This window comes from Saccopteryx bilineata, chromosome 1 (genome assembly GCF_036850765.1).
Source record: "Saccopteryx bilineata isolate mSacBil1 chromosome 1, mSacBil1_pri_phased_curated, whole genome shotgun sequence".
Taxonomy (NCBI): domain Eukaryota; kingdom Metazoa; phylum Chordata; class Mammalia; order Chiroptera; family Emballonuridae; genus Saccopteryx; species Saccopteryx bilineata.
In genome coordinates, this window is record NC_089490.1 from 357,143,576 (window position 1) to 357,165,678 (window position 22,103).

General features: G+C 38.7%; 1 protein-coding gene across 1 annotated transcript in view; it reads right to left on the reverse strand.

Moving 5' to 3' along the window:
• Positions 1-1,101: 1,101 nt before the first annotated feature.
• The window catches only part of LYVE1 (lymphatic vessel endothelial hyaluronan receptor 1), a 38,191-nt gene continuing 17,189 nt past the window's right edge, over positions 1,102-22,103 (reverse strand). Inside the window, exons 4-6 of the mRNA XM_066250948.1 lie at positions 4,618-4,926; positions 3,900-3,978; positions 1,102-2,975 (exon numbers count right to left, since the gene is read on the reverse strand). Coding sequence (XP_066107045.1) covers positions 2,789-2,975; positions 3,900-3,978; positions 4,618-4,926 — 575 coding nt within the window. The 3' untranslated portion in view covers positions 1,102-2,788. The remainder of the gene's footprint in view (positions 2,976-3,899; positions 3,979-4,617; positions 4,927-22,103) is intronic.

A 22,103-nucleotide genomic window follows, 5' to 3' on the forward strand; every position in this document is an offset into this window, starting at 1 on the left:
ACTGTGGAAAACAGTATGAAGATTCCGCAAAAAATTAAAAATGAAACTGCCCTTTGGCCCAGCTATCCCACTTTTAGGAATATAGCCTATGAACACCAAATCACTGATTCAAAAGAAGAAATGTAATCCCATGTTTATTGCAGCATTGTTTACAATAGCCAAGATCTGGAAACAGCCCAAGTGTCCATTAGTGGACAGTGGATTAAAAAGCAGTGGTACATATACACAATGGAATACTACACGGCCGTGAGAAAGAAGGAAATCTTACCTTTTGTGACAAAATTGATGGACCTGGAAACTATTATGCTTAGTGAAATAAGCCAGGCAGAGAAAGAAAAATATCATATGACCTCACTCATTTGAGGAATCCAATGAACAATGTGAACTCAGGAACAGAAGAGAGGCAGAGGTGGGATCAAAGGGACCAGAGGGAAAGCGATCAGAGGAAAAGTGGAATAGAAGATGGGATCAGAGAAGGGAAAGAGATTAGTGAAATTATATATACATAACACAGCAGTATAGAGAATGGGACAGCAAATCCTGGAGGGAAGGGGAAAAGGAATTGGGGGGAGGGGGCAAAGGGAGGGCACAAGGAGGGCACAAGGGAACATAGGCGTGGGGGGGAGATATATTCAGTGGGACACTTGAATCTATGTAAACACAATAAATTTAAATCATAAATAAAAAAAGATGATTGTAAAACTTTTTCTCAGGAAAGATGTGGCAATTAAATGGGACAAAAATGTGAAAATGACTGTCACTTAACTTGTGCACAATAAATGTTAGCTTTTCCTCCCTCCCTCTCTCCCTGTCTTCTTCTCTCCTTTCCTACCTTTCTTCCTTTCTTTCTTCTTCCCTTGCATAATGATAAGTCACATATTTCATCAGTATGTTGGCAATTGACATTTGGGCTATGTGATGATTATTTGTGGCTGATTGGATTGTTCTCCTTCCCCCTACTTCCTGGGTAGGGCATACACCTGTCTAAATTAACAGAAGATGATAGTATCCTGTTGTAATGCCAGTGGCCGAGGCCAAGCAAGTTCACATTGAATTCGGGCAGATGGTAGAGGAACTGCAGAGCCGGAAAGTGTTGTGCCATACCTGTTTATTGGAGGCTCGCAAAGACAGGTGAGCAAATAAACAAAGAAAAACCTGCTTTTTGCAAGGGATCAGGAAAACCACCCTTCACGGTGGCAGCTGAGGGACTCAGGGAACTGCACCTTGCAGTGGTGGGAGAGTGATCTCGGAGAATAGCCCCTGAGGGAAAGCAACCATGGCTTTTCATAGAGACACACACTTGGCTTTCTGCCATGTGCTCATGCACTAATTGTGCAAAGTACTTGCAGCCGGGAAAACAGGTAAAAAGACTAACACAGCTGTTTTCCCTACATAAGACCATAACCAAGAACAGCCCCATATAGCTATGTATATATTATTGGGTTTACACTTGTAGTTCAACTACCATAGTTATTTTACTTTTGAAAACAACAGCTTACTTTTATTTTACATGAAAGGTATAATAATACATCTATGTAAATAAGAAAGTAAAGAAATTTTCTAAAAGATTTTATTTTGGGGGGACAAATATTTACAAGTATTTCTGCACCTCTCAGTTTCTTCTTGCTAGATAAAGGAAAGCTAGTGATACATTTGTTAATGACATTAAAAATGTACATTGGTGTACAAAGGTAATGTACTTTTAAGGTATGTTAATAATAAATTAAGGTTATAATGGTTGCCATATTAGAGAAAATAATTGATTAGTCTCAGCAAAAACATTGTTTTAAAAGTGGATAAGCTAGGGGTATCAAAACAAAACAATTAACTTCAGACAACATTATACTATATGTAATCTTTTGATGAATAATACTCAATTACAGAATGTAACACTTTACACAGAACCTGAGATATAGTAGGTATTCAGCAAATGTTTGTTAAATTTCATTGCTTTTTAACAAAGTGATTTCCCTCAGTAATAATTTCTATAGCTCAGGTAAAAATAGAAATTTGTAAGAGATTTTGTGTGTGTGTGTGTGTGACTTGTAAAAGTAAATATTTCTAGAAAAAATTGTAGCAGTAGGACAGAAAAGGAAATCTGTTTCTGTTCTTAAAAATTACTCCAATTACTCAGAGATGAATACTTTGACCTTGTCTGTATTTATAGTCCCTGCTGACACTATGCTGTCAATATCCTTGGCCTCATTCTTTGTCTCTTTTTATTTTGGCTTTACAGAGATCAAGTCTCAAGTCACGGGAATCTCTATGGCCTTTAGCTTTTAAACGTTTCCTTCCTTCTTTTGCTCTGCCTGGCTCATTCAAGAGCATGCGAGGTGGTGTAAATGTTTCCTTTTCAGAACTGACAAAGGGATCTGGGCTGTGGAGTCAATAGAGAAGCCTTGGTTTCTGAAGTTTTTTGGCTCTCAACTCACCTATTCACAGCCAGCCTAGAGGCCTCTTCACAAATGTGTTCTGATTAGCTGTTTTAGATCCCTGTTCTTTGCAATGCTCCTTTTTCCCACTGGGATATTATTAGGACAGAAGGAGGCTAGGCAAGCTGTGGTAAGCTTTGGAGATAAGAGGACAGGGTCCAGCAAGGAGTGCAGGAAGAAGGGAATTCACTTTGGTTACCTACATAGTTCAAAGGTAGCCCTGAACCGATTCCAGTTAGGAAGTAAAGCTGGACATTCTTGTTTGGTTCTTTGGCCTTTTTAGTTTCCCTATCTGGACCCCAGATATGTGTCAGGGAAGAAATCAACCTCAGTTCTGTTCTTTCATTCTTTCTCATCTAAACTTCAGCTTCCAGGCATCGCACTGTTGTTCTGGGTGAAGTCTTGGGCTCTTCTGGCTTTTGATCGGTTTTCTTTGATTCCTCATTGTGGTTGCTATCGTCGGCCCTCTCCTCCTTCACTACTTTGGTTTCAATCATTTCCTTCTGCTGATTCTTGTTTGTAAAAGGGAAGGCCTTTATATACCTGCAGGTGGTACAAACATAAAGTTAGAGACTTCTTTGTAACACATATAACAATAGATAAGGCTTTGTCTGTGAGGCCATACTGGTACAGCCACTGGGTACCTTTACAGTATTTCAGAGATGCTAACACAGGCACACTCAATTACATCAACACATCCTCATTCTAATGGATTCATTTAGATGGGATAGTAAGCTCACAGGACAAATTTTAGGCTGTCCTCACAACCCTCCCACCAAAAGCAAAGAATCAAAAATTAAATAATGCATATACATTTTCCCCTAGATGTCAGTCTTTTCCTTTTTCTCCCTTTGATTTCCAAAGGGACAGCCATTAACAAATATGATACATATGTGCTGAAATCGTAGGAAAGACTGGGTGGTAGGGAGGAGCGGTGAGACAAGGGAGAAATATTTACAATATAAGAGGGCTGCTATCTCCATTTTGACCAAAAAATGCTATTAACAACTTTGAAAAAACATAAGATAGGGATTTAACAAAGATTACAAGACTAACGATGTGCCAGCAACTCTACCTTTTTTTTTTTTGTTTTTTTGTATTTTTCTGAAGCTGGAAATGGGGAGAGACAGTCAGACAGACTCCCGCATGCGCCCGATTGGGATCCACCCGGCACACCCACCAGGGGGCGATGCTCTGCCCCTCCGGGGCGTCGCTCTGCTGCGACCAGAGCCACTCTAGCACCTGGGGCAGAGGCCAAGGAGCCATCCCCAGCGCCCAGGCCATCTTTGCTCCAATGGAACCTCGCTGTGGGAGGGGAAGAGAGAGACAGAGAGGAAGGAGAGGGGGAGGGGTGGAGAAGCAGATGGGCGCTTCTCCTGTGTGCCCTGGCCGGGCATCGAACCCAGGACTTCTGCACGCCAGGCCGACGCTCTACCACTGAGCCAACCGGCCAGGGCCCAACTCTACCTTTTGATGTAACAAACTCCAAGACCAGCTGCAGCAGCAAAGAAGAGGAGCGCGAGCACCAGCAGAGCCGTGGGGACACCTGGAAGAAACATAGTACGTATATGGTGTGTGGGTCCTTCACTTAGACATTGTTGTGACTGCTCTTCTAGCGACTCCCCTTATGCATGATCAAGACACAGTGAAGGAGAAAAGTCTTTTCTGTGACTACACAGGCATCGCTTAGGATGTTGGATCCACTTCTGCTTCTTTGCTTCTTGCCTATAGAACCCTTGGCCTTGCCTCTTATATTCTTTCTGTTTTATAAGTTGCAATATGACAGAAAAAGTCCATTATCTCTCTGTGGCCTTGAAAGTTTGGAACTAATTAAGTATAAGACCTTCATTTTTAAATAAGAAAACAGACTTTCTAATCATATGCATTTAAGGTACAAGTATATATTATATATTTTACAAAGAACTTCTACATATTAATAGATAGTAATTTATTTTTAAAAGTCTTTGAGTTTTAAAAGTGAAATTATTTTGTACTTATGATTTTTAATCAACATTGTTTAGAGCTATCAAGTTCTATGACTATGGAAGTTGAGTTTGCATTAAGCTTTTATTTGTATTTGGTAAGTCCTGAGTGCTCAATCTAGAGACAGCCTAGTTTCTATGTATTGTCTATTACACACGTGCACGCGCACACACACACACAATGCTGATACAGAAAGTTTTACCTCCAAACCCAACATCTTCATTCTTAAATGCTGCTTTATATTCAGTATGTGGTTCAGTTTTTGTAGATGTGGTGGTAGTTTCCATTAAAACTTCTGTTATGCAAATTAATTTTCTTTTCCGCGGAGAAGTAGAAGTCAGAGCAGGAGTAGGAGTGAGAGGAAGTGTAGGAGAGTCAGGTACATCAGTTGATGATGCCACGTGTATATTGTCACTGCCAACATTTTCTGTTGTGTATATTGCAGTTTGAGTGTTGAATATAGGATCTGTGGTGGTGATAATTTCTGGAAGGCATGAGTTAATCCAAATATCTGTTGGGGAAGGAAAAGTGAAATAATAAGTAATTATTATAATAGCCTCCTTACTGGTCTTCCTGTCTTACTGCTCTCTAGTCCTCATATAGCTGGAATGGTCTTACAAAAAATACATATCTACTCATATCACTTTCTTCCTTAGAACCCTTCGGTGACTGCCTCTACTGCATGGCCTGTAAGGTCCTACATGATTTAGCCCTGCTGACATCACTAGCCTCATTTGATCAGCCTTACTCTCATTTTTCCTACCATACCGAAATTCCTTCAGTTCTTTGATATGCTTTCTCGTACATCTTTCTCAAGCCTTTGACCCTGATGCTTTCTTCACCTGTAAGACTCTTTGCTCCCTCTTTATTACTAACCCTGACTTGTCCTTCAGGTCTCAGCTTTAACATTCTTTCTTAGGCAGACTTTATGACTAGATTGGGTCCCTAGGTACATGTTCTTGTACTTCCTTGTATTTCCCTTGTCACGGTTTTCATTATACTGCTCCCCACTGCTCTATCTTGGTCATCATGATATTTGCACTATACTTGGCATGTAGCACATGATCATTTGATAAATGAAGGAAGGAATAGATATGATGTCACTTCAGGAAAAAGTTCTAAAACCAGATTTCTCCATGTTCATCAAAAAAGAAAGGGAGAGGTAAGGGAGAAACATAGGTTTGCTTTTCAATCTGTTGAATGTGGTAGAGAGGAAACTAACACTTGTTGAATATTTTGCTCTGAGTCATCATAGCACTTCATTTAACAATTTTATCAAACCCTCATTTATATAAAAGGAAATTGAAGTTCAGAGAAACCAAATGACTTGCCCAAAGTCACAGAACTAGTATACGGCAGAGCCGTGAATATATTATAATATGAATTTGCATTCATTTATAATCCCTAGTTATTTGTGGCAGTGGGTAGCATCAGCTGGAATTTTAGCTATGAAGAAAAATCAGTCCATTTATTTTTGAAAATTAAATTATTGATCAAGGTCATGCATATTATAGTACTGATTAAACGTTTGACTACAAATGCATTCAGTCAGAATTTTATGCTATTCATTTACTTTGAAAGACCTCTATTCAGATAGACATCATTTTTTATTTTCTCTACCCTGAACTTTTAGCTACATTTCCCATTTTTGAGCAATGCTGAGTTCTTTCCACAGAAAATGAACATTTTTTAATATCAGGGGTGGGGAACTACTGAGCACAATATACTGTGTTGGGAGTTGAAAATATAGAGACAAGTAAGCCATAGTCCCTGTTTCTGGGAGGACAGACTATTTTGATAAGGATAAGGGGAGATCACTAGGGATTCACAGAGGATATGGCATTTGGGAAGGGTATGGAGGGTTAATATGTTCATTCAACACATTTATTGAGCTCCAATTTTGTGCAGGCACTGTTCTAGTTGCTAGGGACATGGTGCAAACAAGACAAAGTCCCTGCTTGTAAGGAGATAATATGCTGTTGGAAGGGCAGTGATAATATTTTTTTTAAAAGCCAGAAATGTCAAAGGATGCTAAATGTTGAGAAGAAAATTGAACAGGATAAATATATATTAAACTGTAAGGGGTTGGGAATGGGGGAAGATACTCTGGATAGGGTGATAAGAGAAAATCTTTTTGTGTAGGTGATACTTAAGCTGAGACCTGAATAATGGATAGTAGCCAGTCATTGAAGATCTATGGCAAAAGAATTGCAAGTAAGGAGAAAAGGAAGTTCAAGAGCCTAAAGTTGAGTGAATTCAGAATGTTTAATGGGAACCCCCCCCCCCAGAATGGCTGGAACTGAGGAGCAACTCATTTAATATGGAAGAGGCACTAGAATATCCCAGTTAACAGGAATAAGCATGATCTAAGAATCCAGAAGTTTGAAAGTGTAGTTATGTTGGAAATATGACAAGAAGCACAGTGTGGCTGGAGAGTAGGATGTGTATATGATTGGCAGCATGAAAGACTGAAGGCAGGACACGAGACTGGGAATATAGTTTGGAGGCAGAGTATTGAAATACATAACTGTCATGTTAAAGAATTTGGAATTTATTCTGTAGAAGCAGGAATTTTCAACTTGGGTCCACAAACTGATATGCTAAAGTTCTCAACTGATATACAAAAGTTCTCATATATGCCCACTTTTATGTGCAGAAGGCACATATTCTCAAATGGGAAGTTATCCAAGATTGTGGAGCGGTTGAGTAACATAATTATTAGTGGAGGTGTGTGGAGGATGAAATACAGAGGGGGATATAGTACAATCCAGTAATAAAGACAGGGATGATTGCAGTGAAATAGGGGAATCCAGAAGCATTTGGAGTCCTAGAATTAGATTTTAGAGACCTTCTAGGGAAAAGTGATTCTCTACCTTGGTTTTGGGTTAGACTCATCTTGAAAGCTTTAAGAAAATATTAGCCCTGGCTGGTGGTTCAGTAGATAGAGTGCTGGCCCAGTGTATGGACATCCCGGGTTCGATTCCTGGTCAAGGCACACAGGAGAAGTGACCATCTGCTTCCCCCTTCCTCCTCCTTTTCTCCTTCTTCTCCTCCTGTAGCCAGTGGCTCAATTGGTTCAAGCATGGCCCTGGGCACTGAGGATAGCTTAGATCAGTGGTTCTCAACCTGTGGGTCGCGACCCCAGTGGGGGTCGAGTGACCAAAACACAGGGGTCACCTAAAGCCATCAGAAATACATATTTTATTTTAAAATGTATTGTATAATAAATATGTATTTTCCGACGGCTTTAGGCAACCCCTGTGTTTTGGTCATTTGACCCCCACTGGGGTCGTGACCCACAGGTTGAGAACTGCTGACTTAGATAGTCTGAGCGTGTCAGCCTCAGGCACTGAGGAGAGCTCGGTTGGTCTGAGCATCAGCCCCAGACGGGGTTACCGGGTGGATCCTGGTTGGGGCACATGTGGGAGTCTGCCTCACTATCTTCCCTCCCCTCACCTGAAATAAAAGAAGAAAATATTGATGCCCTGGACCCATTCTGGGCCTATGTTATCACCATGGAAGGTGCTACAGGGAAGTAACATGATTTAAAGTTTAAATCCTGGCTCTTTCCTTTATTGATTGTGACCATAGCATGGTACACTCTAAGCATCAAGTACCTCTCATGGAAAGTGGAAATAATACACTTGTATCCTTTTATTGAGAATTAATGAGATAGTAAATGTGTAGGACCTAGCATAATGTGTGGGCAGAATAAGAATTAGTTTATAGTGTGAGAGAGCAATAGCAGTCTGGTTCTGTGATTCCTAACTGTTCTAGGACACAGTGTATCTCACTTGGAAGTGGTAGGACCTGGCTCTCCTTCCCTTCCAATTGCTCTGGTAGATATTAAACACAGAGTAAGGTTGGAGTCCAAGAGGAAAAGTGGAAGTAAGGGTATAGGAAGGCTTCCTGGAGAAGATGGGAAGATGGCACTTGAGATTTGAATAAAGAGAAGGAGTTAGCTGTGTGGAAAAGGATGAGCACTGTGGCAGAAGGAACAGCATGAAACAGATGGTGCATGCAGAACTTTAAAAGCACTTAGGTCTGATCCTCAAAGTTCACAAAGATAACAATAAGAAAGACAATTAGGATAAAATTGAGAATCAGGATTAAAATTATTCTAATTCCCCCGACTTCACAAGATAGTAATAAAAAAAGAAATTATAAAAACAAAGAAGCATGGGATAAGTTGAGGATTGGCATTAGAATATGAGTTAGAACAACTCTGATTCTCACAAAGATATCAAACAGAAGCAAGTAAAGCTAATCTATTTCAAAATGATAATATAACCACACATAGTAGTGAGGTTTTTTTTTCAAGGTGCTTTTGTGCACAATTCTCTGTCAGTACATCTTTAGAGGGATAGCTTCCAAAGACTGAAAGAAATGCAAAATATCTTAAATTCTACTCAGTAGGTTTATTATTCCTAATGTTGACTTTAATTTTGAAACTATTGTAGAACAAGAAAATATATTAATAATATTTATTGGGAACTAAAATGTTTCATATAAAGAAAAAGAAAGATACAAATAATACAAAGTTAACTAAGGAAAAACTTGAATTGTTAAATTTTAGTTATAAGCCCTGGCCAGTTGGCTCAGTGGTAGAGAGTCAGTAGGTGGAAGTCTTGGGTTCGATTCCTGATCAGGCCACATGGAAGAAGCAACCAATTGCTTCTCTACCCCTCTCCCTTTTCTCTCCTCCAAGTACTGAGGATGGCTCCATGGCCTCTCCTCAGGCACTAAAATAGTTCAGTTGCTAAGCAACAGAGCAGCGGCCCCAAATGGGTAGAACATCACCCAGTAGGGGGCTTGCCAAGGGGATCCTGGTCAGGGCTCATGCAGAAGTCTGTCTCTCTGTCTCCTTGCCTCTCACTTAATAAAAAAAGATTGAGTTATAAATATCAATAAAAAGCCATAAAATATATGTGTGTGTGTGTGTGTGTGTGTGTGTGTGTATACTATGTGTGTGTTAGGGGAAATCACCAAGAGGTTGTGACTGCTGGTTGTCCTGTGGGTTAAACCTGGATAATAGAAGTTTCTTCTCCCCCTCATCATCTTTGGAATGTGTGCCTGGAACAGAGAATTTACAAAATGAGCCTGAGACATGTTATTATATCAGAAACTAAGGAATTGATTTAAAAAAAAGTAATGGAATTAATGACAAAATCAACTAGAAGGGGCTTCCACTTGCCAATTTTGGGACAATTTGAGCATCAAAAAGAACAAAATCTTGTAAAATTTATTATACATATTGAACACATGAAGTAAAATGCCATTTGTCCATGATAGTATAAGGGGGAGGGAAGTGATGTGTGTATGTGAGAGAGAGTGAGGGAAAGGGAGAGTGAGAGAAAAACTTTCTTCTTTATCAATGGTGCCAGCTAATAAATGAAGAATAAAGAATAGATTTAGAAAAGTAACTATTTAAATTAAAAAAAATTTTTTTTAGAGGGAAAGGGAGGGAGAGAGATCAATTTGTTGTTCCACTCATTTATGCATTCATCAGTTGCTCCTTATGTGCATTGATTGGGGATAGAACCCATAACCTTGACATGCTGGGATGAGCTGTAATCAACCAATTTGGCCAAGGCCACCATTTTTATTTTTTAAAGAGATAGAACAAAGCTCTGGCTGGTGGCACAGTGGATAGAGCACCACCCCAGAGCACTGAGGTTACTGGTCACCAGCTGGATCCAAGGTGGTTAAAGCCACAGTCAGGTCTTGACACTGATGGTGCAAACCTGATCTGAGGGCACCGGCTCCACCCTCAAGGTTGCCTGTTCAAGCCCTAGTCAGGGTACATATGAGAAGCAATCAGTGGCACAACTAAGTGGAGCAATGAGTTGATGCCCCCCCAACAATTCTCCCCTCCTTCCTCTCTCTCTTTCAAAAAGAAATAGAACAAAAATGTATAGATTTGTATGGAATCACAAAAGCCAAAGCAATCCTGAGAAAGAAAAGGACAAAACTGGAGGTATCACACTCACTGCTTTCAAATTATACTATAAAACAACAATCAAAACAACATGGTATTGGCAAAAAAACAAACACAGAGACCAATGAAGCAAAATTGAGAGCCCATGTACATGGGCAAATAATTTTCAACAAAGGAGCCAAAAACAAACAATGGAGAAAAGAAAGCCTCTTCAATAAACCATGCTGGGAAAATTGGAAAGCTACATGCAAAATATAAAATTAGACTGCTGTTTGTCCCCTGTACAAAAATTAATTCAAAATGGACCAAAGATATAAATATAAGACCTGAAACAATAAATTACATAAAAGAAAACACATGGACCTAAACTTATGGACCTGATCTTAGGATTTTATGAATTTGACTCCAAAGGCAAGGGAAGTAAAAGCAAAAATAAATGAATAAGACTATATCAAACTAAAAAGCTTCTGCACAGGAAAAGAACCATGAACAAAACAAAAGGCGACCAACCAAATGAGAGAAGATAGTTTCAAACAATAGCTCTGACCAAGGGTTAATATTCAAATATACAAAGAACTCATACAATTCAAGCCCTCCTAAACAAACAGCCCAATTAAAAAGTGGGAAGAGGACCTGAAAAGACACTTCTCCCCAGAGAAATTAAGACACTTCTCCCAAGAAGACACACAAATGACCAACAGACATATGAAAAGATTCTCAGCTTTACTGTTAAGGAAATGCAAATTGAAACTACATCTCACTATACACCACACCTCTTAGAATGGCTATTATTGACAAGATGAGAAATAACAAGTATTGGAGAGGTTGTAGAGGAAAAGGAACACTCATTCACTGCTGGTTGGGTGTACACTGGTACAGCCATTATGAAAAAGTGTATGGAGGCTCTTCAAAAGATTAAGAATAGAGTTACCATATGACCCAGCAAGCCCTATTCTGGGCATCTATCAAAAAAACTAAAAAACATACCTGAATGCCCTAGGCAGCAGCAGCAGAGAGGTTGGCGGGCCTGCAGACAGACCACAACTAGGGAACACAGAGGCCACATTCAGTGGACCCCAGTGGCCAAACCTTCTTTTACAAAGATGAAATGAGAAGGCAGAGAAATGCAACATGAATGAAACAAGAGAAATAACCAGAAAAAGACCTGAATGAGTCATATGTAACATAATTACCAGATGCAGAGTTTAAAATAAAAATTGATAGGATGCACAAAGATCTTAGAACAACAATAAATGGTCATTAGAAACACCTAAGTAAAGAGATAGCAAATATAAAAGGACATTGAAATAATAAAAAAGAATCAGTCAGAAATGACAAATAGGCCCTGGCCTGTTGGCTCAGCGGTAGAGCGTCGGCCTAGCGTGCGGAGGACCCGGGTTCGATTCCCGGCCAGGGCACACAGGAGAAGCGCCCATTTGCTTCTCCACCCCTCCGCCGCGCTTTCCTCTCTGTCTCTCTCTTCCCCTCCTGCAGCCAAGGCTCCATTGGAGCAAAGATGGCCCGGGCGCTGGGGATGGCTCTGTGGCCTCTGCCTCAGGCGCTAGAGTGGCTCTGGTCGCAACATGGCGACGCCCAGGATGGGCAGAGCGTCGCCCCTGGTGGGCAGAGCGTCGCCCCTGGTGGGCGTGCCGGGTGGATCCCGGTCGGGCGCATGCGGGAGTCTGTCTGACTGTCTCTCCCTGTTTCCAGCTTCAGAAAAATGAAAGAAAAAAAAAAAAAAAGAAATGACAAATACAATATCAGAAATGAAGAACACAATGGAAGAAATTAAAAGCAGGATGGATGAAGCTGAGAATCGAATCAGCGAGTTAGAGGACAAGATAAATAAAGGCACAGAAGCAGAGCAGAAAAAAGAAAAGAGACTCAAAAAGTCTGAGGAAACTCTAAAAGAGCTCTGTGACAACATGAAGAGAAATAACATCTGAATCATAGGGGTTCATGAAGAAGAGAAAGAACAAGGGATAGAGACTTTGTTTAAACATATCATAGCTGAAAACTTCCCTAAATTAAGGCAGGAAAATGTCTCACAAGTTCAAGAAGCACAGAGAACTCCATTAAAGAGAAACCCAAAGAAATCTACACCAAGACACATCATAATTAAAATACCAAAGCTAAGTGATAAAGAGAAAACATTAGAAGCTGCTAGAAAAAAAAAGGCTATCACCTACAAAGAAGCCACCATAAGGATGACTTCTGACTTCTTAACAGAAACACTTGAGTCCAGAAGGGAATAGCAAGAAATACTCAAAATAATGCAGAACAAGAGCCTACAACCAAGACTACTTTATCCAGCAAAGCTATTGTTTAAAATTGAAGGACAAATAAAAAGCTTCCCAGACAAAAAAATACTCGAGAAATTCACTACAACCAAACCAATGCTGCAAGAAATGTTAAGGGGCCTGTTGTAAACAGATCAAAGGGGAAAAAGAATATAGCAAAAGAGGAATACAGTTTTAAAGAATAAAATGGCAATAAACAACTACATATCAATAATAACCTTAAATGTAAATAGATTAAATGATCCAATCAAAAGACATAGGGTAGCTACATGGATAAGAAAACAGGACCCATACATATGCTGTCTACAAGAGACCTTAAAACAAAAGATGCATATAGACTGAAAATTAAAGGATGGAAAAAAAATATTTTATGCAAATGGAAATGAAAAAAAAGCTAGGGTAGCAATACTATATCAGACAAAATGGACTTCAAAACAAAGGCTATAGTAAGAGATAAAGAAGGTCACTACATAATGATAAAGGGAGCAATCCAACAGGAAGATATAACTGTTATAAATATCTATGCACCTAATATAGGAGCACCTAAATATATAAAGCAGACTTTGATGGATTCAAAGGGTGAGATCAACAGCAATACTATAATATTAGGGGATTTCAATACCCCACTAACATCACTAGATAATCCTCAAGAAAGAAAAGTAACAAAGAAACAGCAGACTTAAAGTACACACTAGATTAGCTAGATTTAACAGATATGTTCAGAACCTTTTACCCTAAAGCAGCAGAATATACATGCTTTTCAAGTGCCAATGGTATATTCTCTAGGATAGACCACATGTTATGGCACAAAAGTGGTCTCAACAAATTTAAGAAGATTGAAATCATATCAAGCACTTTCTCTGATCACAATGGCATGAAACTAGAAATCAACCACAACAGAAAAACTGAAAAATACTCAAACACTTGGAAACTAAATAGCATATTATTAAATAACAAATAGGTTAACAATGAAATCAAAGAAAAAAATTCCTAGAAATAAACGATAACGAGCATACATCAACTCAAAATTTATGGGACACAGCAAAAGCAGTCCTCAGAGAGAAGTTCATAGCATTACAGGCATACATTAAGAAGCTAGAAAAAGCTCAAATAAACAACTTGACCCTGCATCTAGAAGAGCTAAAAAAAGAACAGGAAGTAAAGCCCAGAAGTAGTAGAAGGAAGAAAATAATAAAGATCAGAGTGGAAATAAATGACATAAAGACTAAAGAAACAATACAGAGGATCAATGTTCCAGGAGCTGGTTCTCTGAAAAGGTAAACAAGATCGATGAACCTTTAACCAGACTCACCAAGAAAAAAAGAGAGGACTAAAATAAATAAAATTAGAAATGAGAGTGGAGAAATAACAACTGACACAACAGAAATACAAAATATTGTAAGAAAATACTATAAAGAACTGTATGCTAAAAAACTAGACAACCTAGAGGAAATAGACAAATTTCTTGAAACATATAATCTTTCAAAAATTAATCTGAAAGAATCAGAAAACCTAAACAGACCAATTACAACAAATGAGATAAAAAAAAGTTATCAAAAAACTCCCAAAAAAGAAAAGTCCTGGGCCTGATGGCTTCACAAGTGAACTCTACCAAATATTCAAAGAAGAACTATCCTATCCTTCTCAAGCTATTTCAAAAAATTCAAGAGGAAGGAAGACTTCCAAGCTCCTTTTATGAGGCAAGCATAATTCTGATTCCAAAACCAGGCGAGACAACACAAAGAGAGAAAATTATAGGCCAATATACTTGATGAATTTAGATGCTAAAATCCTCAACAAAATATTAGCAAACCAGATCCAGCAATATATGAAAAAAATCATACACCATGATCAAGTGGGATTTATTCTTGGGAGGCAAGGCTGGTACAATATTTGCAAATCTATCAATGTGATTCAACACATAAACAAAAGGAAGAAGAAAAACCACATGATAATTTCAATAGATGCAAAAAAAAGCATTTTATAAAGTCAATCACCCATTCATGATCAAAACTCTTAGCAAAGTAGGAATACAGGAAACATACCTCAACATGATAAAGACCATCTATAACAAACCCACAGCCAACATCATACTCAATGGGCAAAAATTAAAAGTAATCTCCTTAAGATCAGAGACAAAACAGGGGTGCCCCCTTTCACCACTCTTATTCAACATAATTCTGGAAGTCCTAGCCACAGCAATCAGACAAGAAGAAAATAAAAAGCATCCAAATTGGAAAAGAAGAAGTAAAACTATCATTATTTGCAGATGATATGATATTGTATATAGAAAACCCTAAAGTCACAGTCAAAAAACTACTGGACCTGATAAATGAATTCAGCAAGGTGGCAGGATATAAATTAATACTCAGAAATCAGAAGCATTTTTATACATTAACAATGAACTGTCAGAAAAAGAAATGAAGGAAAAAATCCCCTTCACCATTGCAACCAAAACAATAAAGTATCTAGGAATAAATTTAACCGGGGAGATTAAAGACTTGTACTTGGAAAATTATAAAACATTGATAAAAGAAATCAGGGAAGATACAAACAAGTGGAAGCATATACTGTGCTCATGGTTAGGAAGAATAAACATCATTAAAATGTCTGTATTACCCAAAGCAATTTATAAATTTAATGCAATACCAATTAAAATACTAATGACATACTTTAAAGATATAGAACATATATTCCAGAAATTTATATGAAACCAAAAGAGAACACAAATAGCCTCAGCAATCTTGAAAAGGAAGAATAAAGTGGGAGGTATCACACTTCCGGATATCAAGTTATACTACAAGGCCATTGTACTCAAAACAGCTTGGTACTGGCATGAGAATGGGCATATAGATCAATGGAACAGAACAGAGAAACCAGAAATAAACCCACACCTTTATGAACAACTGATATTTGACAAAGGAGGTAAGAGCATACAGTGGAGTAAAGACAGCCTCTTCAACAAATTGTGTTGGGAAAATTGGACAGCTACCTGCAAAAAAAATGAAACTAGATTACCATCTTACACCATTTACAAAAATAAACTCAAAATGGATAAAAGACTTAAATGTAAGCTGTAAAAACATTAGCATCTTAAAAGAAAACATAGGCAGTAAGCTCTCCGACATCTCTCGCAGCAATATATTTGTTGATTTATCTCCATGGGCAAATGAAATAAAAGACAGTATAAACAAACAGACTATATCAAACTGAAAAGCTTTTGCGCAGCTAAAGACAATAAGAACAGAATAAAAGACAAACTACACAATGGGAGAATATATTTGACAATATGTCTGATAAGGGGTTAATAACCAAAATTTATAAAGAACTTGTAAAACTCAATACCAGAAAGACAAACAATCCAATCAAAAAATGGGCAAAGGAAATGAATAGACACTTCTCCAAAGAGAACATACAGGCATATGAAAAATGCCTCAACATCACTAATCATTAGAGAAATGCAAATTAAAACCACAATGTGATCTCACCTCACACCAGTCAGAATGGCGCTCATCAACAAAACAACACAGAATAAGTGCTAGCAGGAATGTGGAGAAAAGGGAACCCTCCTGCACTGCTGGTGGAATGCAGACTGGTGCAGCCACTGTGGAAAACAGTATGGAGATTCCTCAAAAAATTAAAAATCAAAATGCCTTTTTACCCAGCTATCCCACTTTTAGGAATATACCCCAAGAACACCATAGCACTGTTTCAAAAGAAAAAATGCACCCCCATGTTTATGGCAGCATTGTTCACAATAGCAAAGAGCTGGAAACAGCCCAAGTGTCTGTCGGTGGATGAGTGGATTAAAAAGCTTTAGTACATATATACTACGGAATACTACTCAGCCATAAGAAATCGGATCATTTACAACAACATGGATGGACCTTGGTAACATTATAGTGAGTGAAATAAGTCAATCAGAAAAAACTAAGAACTATAGGATCCCATTCATAGGTGGGACATAAAAATGAGACTCAGAGACATGGACAAGAGTATGGAGGTTACAAGGGGTGGGGAGGAGGAGAGGAAAGGGGTTGGGGGAGGGAAGGGGTACAAAGAAAACCAGTTAGAAGGTGATGGAAGACAATTGGACTTTGGGTGATGGGAATGCAGCATAATCAATTGTCAAAATAACCTGGAGATGTTTTCTCTGAACATATGTACCCTAATTTATCAATGTCAGCCCATTAAAATTAATAAAAAAAGAAAAAACTGAAAAACATTAAAAAGATATATGGACCCCTATGTTCACTGCAGCATTATTTATGGTGGCCAGGACATGGAAAAAACCAAGTGTCCTTCAATAGAGGATTGGATAAATAAAAGTGCGATAAATATATACAGTGGAATACTCAGTCATAAGAAAAGATGAAATATTGAAATTTACTACAACAAGGATGGATCTGGAGAATATCATGCTAAGCAAAATAAGTCAGACAGAAAAAGTCAAGAACTATATGATTTTACTCATATGTGGGATATAGAACTGAAAGCAACAAGTGGAAAAACAAGAAAAGAAAACTTATAAAAACAGACCACAGTACGGTGGTTACCAGGGGCAAAGGGAAAAGGGGTAGTAAAGGGTAAAGTGGGTGAAATGTATGGTGACAGAAGATGATTTGACTTTGGTTGGTAATCCCACAATGCAGTATACAGATGATGTATTATAGAATTGTACACTTGAAACCTATATAATTTTATTAACCAAATGTCACCCTAATACATTTAATTTTAAAAATATAAATACAAAATAAAACACAGAAAAAAATAACTATTTTTTCAGCCTCTGATATAATAACTGATTCCAACAAAGGTCATCCATGACTGCTTAAACAATTAGGTAAAAGATAGTTGGGGGGATGACGTCAGAGTAATGGCGGGGTAGGAAGCGATACCGATAAATCTCCCCCAAAACTCAACAAGATCTTCAACCAGAAACAGAAAAACCTATACTTGGAGCTTCCAGATGCTTCGCAATACACCCAAAGGTATGATTGAGTGAAAAATTGGCTAAATATATAACCAAACCCCGAAGGAAATAGGGAGTAAGAAATGCTCCGCCTTCCTCACTAACCTAAACAGGGCGGCTTTCTCTGGTAACTGTGAATATAGAAACTGAGGCGGGCAAAGGGGGTGAATAGATCCAGGCCGCCGCAGCACAAACGGCCGAACCAGGCTGTGGCACAGAGATCCAAGCCGAGGAAAATCTGATCCTGTGGCAACCCGGGCAATACAAGCTAACACTCGCGCCAAACCCAAACAAAGAAAGACAAGCGGAGCGGCCATTTTACCCGGTCTCCTGGTCGGTGCGCAGTTAGTGGGCGAGAATTTCTTCCTAGGCCCCGAGAGTGGGTGCCCGTGTTGCCCCACAGAGAGGCAGGGTCAGAGGCCTTTCTGTGGGCCGAGGACAGAGTCTCTGGGCAGCCCCAGCGCCCTGGGAAAGCCACGCACGGGAGGGAGTGAGAACTAATTTCAACGGTGGAGATTTTCCGTGCTGGTGAGGGTTTCACTCAGAGGGAACCGCGGCCGGCCTCATATCCTGGTTTGCGCGCGCAGATAAGGAGTGAGTGATTCCTCCGAGTGCCTCGGCAGTGCGCGCCCGTGTTATCGCAGAGAGGGGCAGAGTCAGGGGCCTTTGTGTGGGCCAAAGCAGAATCTCGAGCCGCCCCAGCGCCTTGCAAAAGCCGCGCACGGGGACGGAGCGAGACTCAATTCCAACGCTGCAACTTTTCCCTGCGGTTGGGGGTTTCACTCAGAGCGTGAGACTGCTGGCTGGATATCCTGGTCGCAGACAGTGAGTGAGAGTTTCCTCCAAGCGCCCCCCAGAAGTGGGCGCCCGCTTGTGTTACCGGACAGAGTGGCAGAGCCAGTGATCTTTGAGTGGGCGGAAAGCCCGCCTGATTATGCTAGCAGCTCTGACTGACTGAGCCTTACCCAGAGCCCTGTGCTGAGTGGAAATAGAGTGGGGAGTTGCCAGCTCTTTGAGCCTCTTACTATCCAGGCAGAGGCAGCAGCAACCCCATAGCTGGATTATCAGGCTACTAATTGAGGAAGGAAAGACTAGGAGAAAGGCTCCAGGAACATGGACTCTCTCACTGTCGGAGCCTATAAATGCTAATGAGCCTCGACTCCCACGAGACTAAAGCACAATACATGACATTGCCATAGAGACTTATCAACTGCAAGCCTCTACCTGAGCGTGCCAAAGGGGCAGAACCTGGGGTACAGAGTCACCGACCAGGAAGAGGGAGAGAAAAGAAAAAGCAAGAAGATAACCTCTCAAAATCAAGAATAATCTGCAGACTTTATAACCTATCACATGTTATTATATTTGTTCGTTTGTTTCTCTTATCTTCATTCTTGATACTTTTTTTTCCTCCTCCAATTTGGCCGATTAACTCTCTACTGGTCTTACTCTCTCCTCTCCTTGAACTACACTACACATAAGTGTTACATCTCCCATTATCTTTTCTCTTCTCTTCCTTTCTCTCTATGAGGGTTGCACTCCAAAACCCTTAACTCTCTCTCTCTCTCTCCTTTCTTTTTTCTTCTTTTAGTGGTTCCCTCTTTTTTTTCTCTCTCTCTCTTTCTTTTCTCCCTCTATATTAGTTTCTTCCTTTGTCCTTTACATCTCCTCTCATTCAAACCTCAATAACAAACAAATTATCTTATCTGGGACTCAAACCTATGTTTGTGGCATTTTGGGGGGTTTTTACTTCACCTTTTTAACTCACTAGCAGTGCTCCCATCCCTGGCTCTCCATATTATCTAGTTCTTGTTCCACTAAATACAATAGTAAGTTTTTAATTTGTCCCCCCATTTTTCCGTTTTCCTCTTATTCCTCTCATCATAACTCTTAGACAACCAACACCTAAAAGCAAATCATTTTATTCTTGACCCAAATTTTTTCCTTATTTGCTTTTTGTGGGTCCATACGCTCTTTTTTTTTTTTCTTTTTTTCTTTTTTTTTTTCCTTTTTTTCTTTTTTGCCCCTTTATTACTTTTCCCCAATTCAGGCCCTCCATCACAGGCATTGTTTGTTATAACTCACAGTCCACCACAAGATTTTCTCAAGAAAGAGGGGAGAGGAGAGGAGAGGAAAAAAGGAGGGGGGGAATAATTTCCTTTTTTTAAAAAATTTTTATTTTATTTTATTTTTCTTTATTTCATTATTAATTTTTTTTTAAAAAACAACTCTTTTCGATTTTTTATTTTTTTATTTTTTTTAACTTTTTATTCTTTATTAAATCTCATTAATACTATCAACAAAAACACCCTCAGATGCCATTAAGGAAGAGAAAATCGAATATCATGGATACAAAAGAAAGAGAGGTAACACAGCTAGATGAGGAAAAATCTATGGAGAAAAAATTTAATATATTGGAAACCTTGGAGCTAAATGACAGAGAATTCAAGATAGAAATACTAAAAATCCTCCGAGATATACAAGAAAACACAGAAAGGCAATTTAGGGAGCTCAGAAAACAACTCAATGAACACAAAGAATATATGTCCAAGGAAATTGAAACTATAAAAACAAATCAAACAGAGATGAAAAACTCAATTCATGAGCTGAAAAACGAAATAACAAGCTTAGCTAATAGAACAGGTCAGATAGAAGAGAGGATTAGTGAAATAGAAGACAAGCAACTTGAGGCACAACAGAGAGAAGAAGAAAGAGACTCAAAAATTAAAAAAAATGAGATAGCCCTACAAGAATTATCTGACTCCATCAAAAAGAATAACATAAGAATAATAGGTATATCAGAAGGAGAAGAGAGAGAAAATGGAATGGAGACCATACTCAAACAAATAATAGATGAGAACTTCCCAAGCCTGTGGAAAGAACTAAAGCCTCAAGTTCAAGAAGCAAACAGAACTCCGAGTTTTCTTAAACCCAACAAACCTTCTCCAAGGCATATCATAATGAAATTGACACAAACCAACAGCAAAGAAAAAATTCTCAAGGCAGCCAGGGAAAAGAAGAATACAACATATAAAGGAAGGCCCATTAGATTATCATCAGATTTCTCAGCAGAAACTCTACAAGCTAGAAGAGAGTGGACCCCAATATTTAAAGTCCTGAAAGAGAGGAACTTTCAGCCACGAATACTATACCCATCAAAGCTATCCTTCAAATACGAAGGAGAAATAAAAACATTCACAGATACAGAAAAGATGAGGGAATTTATCATCAGAAAACCCCCACTCCAGGAATTACTAAAGGGGGTTCTCCAATCAGATACAAAGAACAAAAAAAAAAAAAACAGAGCCACAAGTAAAAGCTCCAAGAAGAACACAATAAAACCAAATTTAAACTGTGACAACAACAAAAAGAAAGAGGGGGAGAAGATGGAGATTAACAGTAGCAAAGGACGATGGAGTGCAAAAGTACTCACAAAATAGTTCGCTACAATGAACAGGGTAGGGACCCTTTTCATTACTCAAAGGTAACCACCATTGAAAAAACCACCACAGAAGCACATGAGATAAAAAAGATAGCAACAGAGGAAAGATGTATGGAATACAACCAAATAAAAACAAAAGATAGAAAAACGAAAGAGAAGGATCAAACAAGACACAAAACTAACAGAAAGCAAGATATAAAATGGCAATAGGGAACTCACAAGTATCAATAATTACACTAAATGTAAACGGATTAAACTCACCAATAAAAAGGCACAGAGTAGCAGAATGGATTAAAAAAGAAAATCCAACTGTATGCTGCCTACAGGAAACTCATCTAAGTAACAAGGATAAAAACAAATTCAAAGTGAAAGGCTGGAAAACAATACTCCAAGCAAATAACATCCAAAAAAAAGCAGGTGTAGCAATACTCATATCGGATAATGCTGACTACAAGACAGGAAAAGTACTCAGAGACAAAAATGGCCATTTCATAATGGCTAAGGGGACACTGAATCAAGAAGACATAACAATTCTTAATATATATGCACCAAACCAAGGAGCACCAAAATATATAAGACAGCTACTTATTGATCTTAAAACAAAAACTGACAAAAATACAATCATACTTGGAGACCTCAATACACCGCTGACGGCTCTAGATCGGTCATCCAAACAGAGAATCAACAAAGACATAGTGGCCTTAAACAAAACACTAGAGCACCTGGATATGATAGACATCTACAGGACATTTCATCCCAAAGTGACTGAGTATACATTTTTCTCCAGTGTACATGGATCATTCTCAAGAATTGACCATATGTTGGGCCACAAAAACAACATCAGCAAATTCAGAAAAATTGAAGTTGTACCAAGCATATTTTCTGATCATAAAGCCTTGAAACTAGAATTCAACTTCAAAAAAGAGGAAAAAAATCCCACAAAAATGTGGAAACTAAACAACATACTTTTAAAAAATGAATGGGTCAAAGAAGAAATAAGTGCAGAGATCAAAAGATATATACAGACTAATGAAAATGA